General features: G+C 43.8%; 3 protein-coding genes across 3 annotated transcripts; all 3 read left to right on the top strand.

Annotated features, from left to right (window-relative positions):
- The first annotated feature begins 1 nt into the window (after position 1).
- On the top strand, positions 2–4,131 carry LOC147194112 (uncharacterized). The gene is made up of 7 exons (XM_086130419.1): positions 2–493; positions 791–1,129; positions 1,358–1,423; positions 1,628–1,695; positions 2,136–2,224; positions 2,729–2,752; positions 3,244–4,131. The coding sequence occupies exons 1-7, from the start codon at positions 442–444 to the stop codon at positions 3,374–3,376; spliced, it is 771 nt and encodes a 256-aa protein (XP_085986545.1). The 5' UTR covers positions 2–441; the 3' UTR covers positions 3,377–4,131.
- Positions 4,132–4,292: 161 nt separating this feature from the next.
- Positions 4,293–5,855, top strand: nhp2 (NHP2 ribonucleoprotein homolog (yeast)). Its single transcript, XM_086131006.1, has 4 exons — positions 4,293–4,590; positions 4,788–4,857; positions 5,329–5,434; positions 5,510–5,855. Exons 1-4 carry the CDS (start codon positions 4,416–4,418, stop codon positions 5,633–5,635), a joined length of 477 nt encoding a protein of 158 aa, XP_085987132.1. The 5' UTR covers positions 4,293–4,415; the 3' UTR covers positions 5,636–5,855.
- Positions 5,856–6,273: 418 nt separating this feature from the next.
- Positions 6,274–8,946, top strand: psmg1 (proteasome (prosome, macropain) assembly chaperone 1). Its single transcript, XM_086131072.1, has 7 exons — positions 6,274–6,443; positions 7,232–7,335; positions 7,416–7,552; positions 7,925–7,987; positions 8,104–8,302; positions 8,391–8,521; positions 8,813–8,946. Exons 1-7 carry the CDS (start codon positions 6,325–6,327, stop codon positions 8,888–8,890), a joined length of 831 nt encoding a protein of 276 aa, XP_085987198.1. The 5' UTR covers positions 6,274–6,324; the 3' UTR covers positions 8,891–8,946.
- The last annotated feature ends 115 nt before the right edge of the window (positions 8,947–9,061 follow it).

Raw genomic sequence — 9,061 nt, 5'->3', positions numbered from 1 at the left:
GACGAATCCTTTTGGTTTTGTTTTTTTTAAGTTGAGTTCCCTTTTTTCTATTTTGGGCCAGTTGAGAGACCAATCTAAATATGAATAGAAAATGAATGAGTTAACTAATTAATACATCGATCAATCAATAAAACATTGATACTGAACTCAATGTATTTCTTTTTTTCTACTTTTAACAGTAGAGAGCCTTTTATTTTTTATTTTTATTAGCGTGACACAGCTCGACCATGAAGAAGTGAAACCCAGGGGCTTTTGTTCCACAGGAAGCCGAGTGAGCCACAGAAATGAAGTCATGTGTGCACATGCTGCTTCTCCGCTAAAGTTCACAACTTAAAAAAAGGAATCTGGACTCGTCATCTGCACGCTCGTCTCAATCTTGGTCTGGACGTGTATGATGATGATGATGATGATGATGATGGTGATGATTGTGGCCGGCATCGCATGAAGATGAGGACATGCTTCAGCACGGTGCTCCTTTGTTGCCTCCTTACAGGTAACCTGCTTTGATGAAAATTACATTACAGAAACTTGTTTGTTGGTCACATCCGCGGGGGGGCGGGGGTGGGGGGGGGGGGTTCCGCCCTCTGATCGGTTACAGCTAACCGGCAAAATACGTCTTTCGTCACCTTTGATGGATTTTATTGTTTTAGGTTTTTAGGTGGCAGCAAAGAACTGGTTTTGTCTAAATGACTCTCGCACCAATATCCCATCAGATTGCGTCAAAGCAACATGATTATTGATGGCAGAAACAGCAACTCGGTTAGTCACCATTTCTCCCCCCGTTTCGTAGTCTGTGAGTCCAGCCCGTCGTCCGTGAGGGCCATCGCAGGTCAGGACGTCACGCTGTCGTGCACGTATGACATCATCAAATACGGATCTTCGTGGGTCTGCTGGGGCCGGGGAGCTTTGCCGATGAGTGGCTGCGGTCTCCAGATCGCTGAAACCAACGGTGTGAGCGTGACGGAAGAAAGCGACAGGTACAAGCTGCTGGGCCGGTTGAAGGACGGTAATGTTTCGTTGACCATACTGAACGCGAGGAAGGAAGACGCCGGAGTGTACAGCTGCCGGGTGCAGGTGTCTGGCTTCTTCAATGATAAGAAACACTCCATCGAGTTGATCATAATGGACGGTGAGAAAGTTCTTCCTTCTGTTTTCTGCCAAATAGTAATACAGGATAAATGCAGAATAAACGGTGATCTAGATTAGTGTATGCGGTGTGCATGAGTTGTTAACGTTCGCGCTCAAGTATTCATTTTTCAAATATTATTTTAGATGCATTTGTCGTGTTTTTATTTAAAGGGTTATAATTACTGTAACATCGATGCTTGTTCTTTAGAAAGATTTGTTTGTGTTTCAGCCCCTCAAAGCACGACTTTAAAGACTGACATGTTTGCGGGGAGCATTGCCGCCGTCGGTACAGCAGGTGCGGCAAACACACAAAATGGCAGAATTTTTTTTTTTTTTTTTAACAAATAGAGACGTCGTTCGGTTGGAATATGCTTTCATGCAAATCTGCTCTGGATCTTGTTGAAGCTTGTCCCGTGATCGCTGTGATATATTTGTATGTAAAGATGACACAGCTGCGCTAAAATGGTCGACTTTCCCTTCCCCTTTTTTTTTCTTTCAGCTCAGATGACCTCCACTCAAGGCTTCAATACTTCCTCCTCCTCAATCGACATCAAAACCAAAACCGAGGTCAGATGTGTTCATGTATGCACCAGACTGTCCACGCAGTATGGATGTATGTAACTCTAGGGGGCAAACATCAGAGCCTTGAGGAACACCGCAAATCATTTCAAGGAGACTTGTAATGTTTTTTTTTTCACAATTCAAAACATCTTCTGCGCGTCTTCACAACACGTTTGCGAAGCGAATGTTGCTCCCGAATCTGCGTCTTCAACAAAACTCATTGCAGCTCTGCTTACCTCTTGATATAAAATCAGGGGTCACTTGTTCTTGCATGTGGGTGCTTCTGCCACTTGAAAATGGCCTTGGATGTTCGCCCAACTAATCCAATTATATCACGGGATAAGAAACTCATCGTTAGTCTCGTGAGGCTGCTTAATGCTACTTTTTTTTTAATGACTTTCAACTGTTTCTGTGAAGAAATGTGACATTTTTGTCTTCATAATCAGAAGCGTGACATCCCAGGGTCAATGGTTGCGATCGGCGTCCTCTTTGGGCTCATCCTCTTTGGCGCAGTCATCAGCATCATCATCGGTAGGTTTCCCAGGCCGCCGTAAGATAGTTGGCCGACCGTTTGTCCAAGGAGAAGAAGATAACTTTGGTTTGCCCATCTTTGTTTTGTCTCGGCAGCAGCCTTGTAACTTCCTCATTTGAGAAACCTTTTTTAATCTTGAAAATATACAGGTACAACTTTTTTTTCGCATCAAAATTAAGATTTTGTATGCCGAAAACGTGTGACTTTATTCTTTTGTTCTTGTCGATTCCCAACTTTAATCTTAGAGACGTTTCTACTTGACACTCAAATGTAAAAAAAACTTTATTCTCAGAAAATTCTGACTTTAATATTTCATCTTTCTAAATAAGGACTTCAATCCCAAATATATCCTCCTTTTTCTTCTCATAAAATTCCGGACGACGTTCTAGCCAAAAACTTTGAGCGTTTCACGCCATTATTTTGCATGAAAAGAGACAATAAGTCATGAAATGTAAATTGCAACCTATGACTTGAACTTTTTTTTTTTTCGTCTTTGTCTGCAGGTAGAAGACGGCGGCGTCTCACCAAAATGTGAGTTTGATGTTGTGGCTCAACACATTGACGCTTTTGACGTGTTCTGAACCATTGCGAGGAGTGCCGCGTCTCTGAAGTGACGTCTCCTCAGGATGCGTCGACGAGCGCGACTCAGACCGCCACGGATGAGTCACGTCGTGCAGAACAGTTCGAGGAAACCAGGAGAGGACAAACCACTCAGCAGATTCTGTCGAGAAAAAAAAAACGCCTAACCTTTTCTCACGCTTCTTTCAGCTCTGGCTGGTGGGAAATGACTTTGTTGCGATATATGCTTTCAAGCAGCATCACTTAAGCGCAACAAAAAAAAAATAAAAAATGTTCAAAATGGCACAAATAGTCAACGTACAGCGCACTATTTGTACTGCAAAACCGAATTCAAATTTCAGCTTGTGGGCAGACGCAGCCACGAAAATGAACATCATTTATTGGATTTGAGTTTTTCGACACCAACTTGGTCATCAAATCAACTCATTGAACATGTGTTGCAGTCATCAGCAGCTTCCGAGTGTCCCTTCAGTGCACTTCAGCTCCACGTCGTCGTCTCTGCACCTGCACCACCAACCTGCGGCCGTGGACAACATCTACCAGATGGACACGGATGAATACGACTATTTACCCTGACGCTCCCACGGCCTCCGCGATGCCACTGCAGCACATCTTCGGTCGACTGACAGGCTTCATTAAAAGGCAACTGTTAAAGCGAACTATTTAAGAATCACTCCCACACACATTTGAATGTATTGTAAGAGACTTCTGGGACACAGTGTAAATGTATGTGAAGCACAAAATGTATGGAAAAGACTGTATATAGTGTTGTGTGTGTATACGTGCCTTTAAGAGGCGGGGTCTGCTGGGGGAGCATGTGACATCGGCGAGCTTGCGTGTGAAGGACCGGGGGTGAGCTGTAGTCGACAGGAGCTCCTGCGTGAGTGTTATTGTGTTTAATGTTCACTAAAATGCTGAAAAGTGTAGCTGTGACTGTGGCTCTCCTTTCCCACATGCGAGGGCATTACACGCAAAGTAACTTGAAAGGAATTAAACACGTTTGAATAGCAAACTGTAAATGTGGCAAGACTCTTGACACTTTTTTTTCTCTGAACAATGATGGCAAATTAAAAGGTATGAATATGGATAAGAGTGTATTGGGTGCTTGACCACTCAGTAGACCATGTTGAGAACAAAAAAAAAAGTCTGTTTTAAGATGCATTAACCATTTACATTTTTAATTTGTTTTTTTGGGGGCGGGGGCGGGGGTAGAACACAAATAAATGCGTGCAGCGGGATCTTGTATACGCTTATGATGAAAATACAGTAGTGTCACTATCATATTTAGTATTTTCTGCAATATTGCTTTGCATTAAAAACTGTCCCACAGACCTTTAAGTTGCGTAGTTTTCTTTTAATTAACTCTCGTGTTTTTTTTTAACCGAACGTGTGATTTACATTTTTAGGAATCCCAACTTTTATATTGGGGTTATCTGTTGTTGTTACTCTCCGATCCAGTCGGAGCGCTGTGGTACTCTGCGTCCAGCCTCTTTTCAGAGGAAGACGTAGAAGCCCAAGCACGCGTTTTTACCGTTTGCCCACACAGTTAGTAAAGCTAGGAGTCTGCGTAATAGGTTAAATAATAACGATCGATTTGGGATTTTGGAGATCGGGTATGACGAAGGTGAAGAAGGAAAAAGTGTCGTCCAGCGCCGACGAGGTCCCGGCGGCCGGCAGTCACGAGACGTCTGCGAATATTTACCAGGAGTTGATCGCCAACGTGAACGCTATCGCGCAGCCGCTAGCCACCAGGAAGCTTAGCAAGAAACTCTACAAATGCGTCAAAAAGGGTAAGGGTAACTATTTAACCGAACATATTGTTCATTTGTTCCCTAGTTTGACTCTCTTTCTGGAGCTTTAAATGCCCCGACGCTGTCTTAAATCATGCGTTTTAGCATGACTTTGTAACTAAGTGAATGTTAAGATGTTTATTTTTATTTGTTTTAGTTGGTAATAATGTGTTTTAAAACGGTGGCTGTCTTTTCAGCGTCCAAACTGAAAAACATCCGCAGAGGAGTGAAAGAAGTTCAGAAGTTCATTGGAAAGGGCGAGAAAGGGTGAGTCATCATTGTTGTTGTCCCCCGCCATGTAAACTTTGCAGTGGCCCTTGAGACGAGACAATTAATCGAATACGAAAATCTATGTTGCAGCCCCCTTACAAAAGCACCGCGTTTTTTTTAATGAAAGAAAATTGCAGTGTATTGGAACAAGACAAGTCCTGGCAATTTTTGTGTGATGTGTGCGGTCAAGTGTTAGTAAGTACGCTACAGTGCTGTACTTAGAGAGATGTACAGAAAACGTTGGTGTATCATGTTTTCATACATCAATGCTCCATTGACATGGTGCTGCTCCTTCTAGTGCGCATGCCTTTGCCACCAGGGGCAGTGTCATAAAGACACACACAAAAAATAACAAGTTGGTCAATCTTAAATTGAGGTACCACTGTAATCATTCACTTCGTTTGGATCATGGAAAAGTGGCGGTGTGAAAGTTCTCTCTATTTTTCTCATGTTTTGTCTCGCGTGCAGCATCGTGCTGTTAGCCGGCGACACGCTCCCCATCGAAGTCTACTGCCACCTGCCGGTCATGTGCGAGGACAAAAACCTGCCGTATGCCTACGTCCCTTCCAAAGTGGTGAGTTGCTCCTCACAATTCTGTGCGGGGGTTTCGTCAAGAGGCTTTGTGGCTAATCCGTCGCCGTCTCTGCAGGACTTGGGCGCATCTGCGGGCTCCAAGAGGCCCACCTGTGTGATCTTGATCAAACCTCACGAAGATTATCAGGAGGCGTACAACGAGTGTCTAGAGGAAGTGACCAACATGCCCAAACCGTTATGAGCGCTTACGCGCAACTCATCCAACAGGACAATGACACTTTGCAAGATGCGTCCCCTCAGGTTCAGATGCCGGAAATGAATTGGAATGTGAGGGGACTTTTCATTTTACAGCTTTAGATCAGATCTTTTTTATTTTCTACTTATGCTCATGTGTAACATATGAAATGTGAATGAGTGTTACTGTATTTTTCTTTTTCAAATTAAAAAATGAATTCAGGCTTGCCAATCGTGTTTTATGTTTAATAGAAATACATGCATTTTAATTAAAGATAAGAATTGTGTGGACTTTTAAGTGCTTTGTATGAATTTTGTAATATACACTCTCCTTAAGGCAAAGTGTACTCTAAAAAATGTACCATACTGGATTTGAACAAAAAGTTAAAACAATGTACATGCATGGCTCAACGCTTATGCTTCATTTTGTTAGCATTGCATGTCATATTATGCATGTGGATTTAATGCTCATCGTCACCCACATAAGACGAGATATAGGCAATTGAAAAAAAATAAAACTGGATACCAAATAAACTTAAGGATACATTTTATAGCGAGTTGTCATTAAAATAAAATTATAAGTATGTTGCGGTTTAATACATCGTCTTACTTTGAAAAGATTGGTACTTGCGGAAGATACCCGGAAGTACTTCCTGTCCGGTCTTTTTCTTCATTAACCCGAACTTTCGCTTGACAATGGCCACGTTTTTCGGCGAGGTTGTGACCGTTTACTCTCGGGCTGTGGATGACGACGAAGAGACGCTCGACGAGGACGAAGAAGACGCTCAAATTCGCAAAGAACTCGAGGAAAAGAGGTAACCATGAGGCTAGCTAACCTAATCGGCGAGGGGGGGGGGGGTGATGCTATGATTAAGCAGAAATCGTTGCGCCGATGAACACAGACAAGCAGACATACTCATGCATTTTCCCCCCCACAATTGAAAGCCGTTCCCAGCTGTCTCAGCAGCATAACGCTGAAATCATTTTGTCAAATACTCGAAGAATCAAGAATTATTGAACAACTTCTCCATCAACCCAGTAATGAAGTCGATGACTCATGAGACGCAAATGTCAATCCCTGCATCCTACAAAATTTAAACTAACGCGTGGATTCTGGAACACTGATTCATAATCAAGACCCCAAATTACAATGACGTTTGTGCTTCGCCAAAGTTCTTCTTTGCTAATATTGCAACTCTACATACCGTTCGACTTTAAACATGGGTCGCTTTAGCAGTTGCTGCTTGAAAGTGGCACTGTCACACCTGGAACTTCAGCCAGTCTATCTCTTGAGCTGTTGGCAGCAAATAGACTGGCTAACGGTTCGCCAGTTATCAGCCAGCCGCTAACTTGAATTCACAACAGCCAACTCGATATACGCTAATTCGCTGACACCCACGTCACTCACCAGATCAGGCCCGGTTGAGTAATCTTTTCTAAAAATATTTGATAGCTGCCGCCCTTGTAGGCAGGAACTCCAAAGTCACAACTATTTGTAAGAAATTAAAAAGTCTATTTAAAGTCGATTATGTATGTACCTTTTGTTGAGTTTTGAGATTTTTGTACATTTTTTTTTCCTGACCCTCTTCCGTCTTTTAATCAGGGAGGTTTGTCTCCATTGGAGTCCCGAGGTGTGTGATGCCCTGAAGTCCGGGGACAAGCTGACATGCTCTCACTTCATCCTTGCTGTGGGACACAACGCTTCCAGTGAGCACACACAACACAAACGAGAATATGCCCCCGCCTCCCCCAAGTAGACTTCAACACTGACGTCTGGTCTCTACCAGGGTTTCTGTCGGTGTACGTTCTCACCTCGGAAAAGTGGGACACGGTGGGACATGCTTCCGTATGGAATGAGAGGAGCCGGGCAGGAAGCGATGAGCAGTCTGAGTGCATCTTCTACCGACACAGGGATGAGCCGTCTGTAAGTTAAAAAGAAAAAAAAAAAAGACTCTGATGGAACATCTCAGCTTTTCTTTGCCCCCCCAAAAATGGATGGATAACATTCTTCAGGCTCCTCGATTGTCCGCATTGGACTCATGTTTATGGGCTACAGCGCCACCTCCTGCTTTGGCATACACATGGAAGCCTGTGGAATGTGTTTTCTTGTGCACTACATTTTTTAAGTGATCAAATTAAATGTTATCAATCATAGAGTCTGCTGTATTTGACTGTGTGTGGTTGTGCAACTATTGCCCCTCCAAAAATTCTCCCCCACCCCCTCCCAAAGTCTGTTCCACCATGTTATTAGTAACAACAATAGTGATAACAATGTCTTGTGTGTCTCCTTCTATAGGTTCTAATCTGCCAGTTGACGTGCTATGTTGCGGAAGATCAGCAGTTCCAGTGGGCAGAAAAGGTATTTTCCTTTTCTTTTTTTTGTTGATGTGCCGTGGCTACTTTAGAGCGACTCGTTGTCACGGAGTGGAAAAGCCCGATTTTTTTAGTGTATGTGTGGCACCTGACTGTGTGCAGGTGTTGGACTGCCTGCAGCACAGAGATCTGCACGTGACCGTCCTGTCGGATAGCCCCATGGCCGACTACAAGAGCGCCGACTACCTCTGCGGCAGCTCGGCGCCCTTCCTGCGCTCCCTCCACACCACCACCTTTAATGGACCACCCGTGTGCCGTGCCCTGGAGCAGCCGAACATACTCAATGGACTTCCAGCTGCAGGTTTTGACATGACACAACCTCAAAGTGATAATGTAGCCCAGTGGTTGGAAATGACTTTTTCATTGACTTTCCAACTGGCTGTTTTTAGTGTTGAACCACTGCCAAGTTCACCGCATCTCCGCCGTTGTCTACCGGTGCTTCAGTGATGTCATCGGCGCCGACTCGGTCACCATGGAGGCCTACAAGCCGGCACTCGCCAAGCTTCGGCAGTCCATAAAGGTTATTTGCACTTCTACACCTCCATACTTGAGTTGATCAGCCTTCATGAGCGTTGATGCTGCCATTTTGGTGCGCGACAGAGTTGAAATGGGCTCACAGTTTTGAATGTGCTAAATATTATTATGGCAAGTGAATTGTTACGAAGCCATCTCAAAATGGCCCCAAACACTTCCTTTTAATTAATATTGTATATCCTGGTGAAACTGTATGTATCATAGGGGTCGCGAACATGGGTCCCCTATAACACATTTGCAATGCCGCCTTGAAAAGTTGCTCTCTTTCTCCCCTCAGTTGGACGCTTGTCCAAGCTCTGACGCCCTCCGCAAGATTGTCAGAACCAGAGACCCCCAGAGTAATCTTTACATATGAAACTTTGTATGTGCTGAAATAGTGTCCTATTTTTAATAATAAAAACGTGAACCAAACGTGCGTGTGTGTGACGTCATTGTCGTCATAAAGAAACATGTGACCTGGAACTGTGATTTTTTTTTTTTTTAATTCGAAGTAGTAGTGGTGAATTGCAACTCCCGTGCGTTACGG

The sequence above is a fragment of the Hippocampus guttulatus genome, chromosome 15 (assembly GCF_054856545.1).
Source record: "Hippocampus guttulatus isolate MCC_2025c chromosome 15, RoL_Hgut_1.0, whole genome shotgun sequence".
In the NCBI taxonomy this organism is placed as follows: Eukaryota; Metazoa; Chordata; class Actinopteri; order Syngnathiformes; family Syngnathidae; genus Hippocampus; species Hippocampus guttulatus.
The sequence above is the reverse complement of the archived record's forward strand: the minus strand, read 5'-3'. Positions and strand labels throughout refer to the sequence as shown.

Excerpts from the sequence above, each read along its gene's own strand:
- LOC147194112 (XM_086130419.1), top strand. The coding sequence starts at position 442 with ATGAAGATGAGGACATGCTTCAGCACGGTGCTCCTTTGTTGCCTCCTT. Across the intron at positions 1,130-1,357 it reads CGAGTTGATCATAATGGACG|CCCCTCAAAGCACGACTTTA; the intron begins GTGAGAAAGTTC and ends TTTGTGTTTCAG. Across the intron at positions 1,424-1,627 it reads TGCCGCCGTCGGTACAGCAG|CTCAGATGACCTCCACTCAA; the intron begins GTGCGGCAAACA and ends TTTTTCTTTCAG.
- nhp2 (XM_086131006.1), top strand. The coding sequence starts at position 4,416 with ATGACGAAGGTGAAGAAGGAAAAAGTGTCGTCCAGCGCCGACGAGGTC. Across the intron at positions 4,591-4,787 it reads CTACAAATGCGTCAAAAAGG|CGTCCAAACTGAAAAACATC; the intron begins GTAAGGGTAACT and ends CTGTCTTTTCAG. Across the intron at positions 5,435-5,509 it reads CCTACGTCCCTTCCAAAGTG|GACTTGGGCGCATCTGCGGG; the intron begins GTGAGTTGCTCC and ends CCGTCTCTGCAG.
- psmg1 (XM_086131072.1), top strand. The coding sequence starts at position 6,325 with ATGGCCACGTTTTTCGGCGAGGTTGTGACCGTTTACTCTCGGGCTGTG. Across the intron at positions 6,444-7,231 it reads AAAGAACTCGAGGAAAAGAG|GGAGGTTTGTCTCCATTGGA; the intron begins GTAACCATGAGG and ends TCTTTTAATCAG. Across the intron at positions 7,336-7,415 it reads TGTGGGACACAACGCTTCCA|GGTTTCTGTCGGTGTACGTT; the intron begins GTGAGCACACAC and ends GGTCTCTACCAG.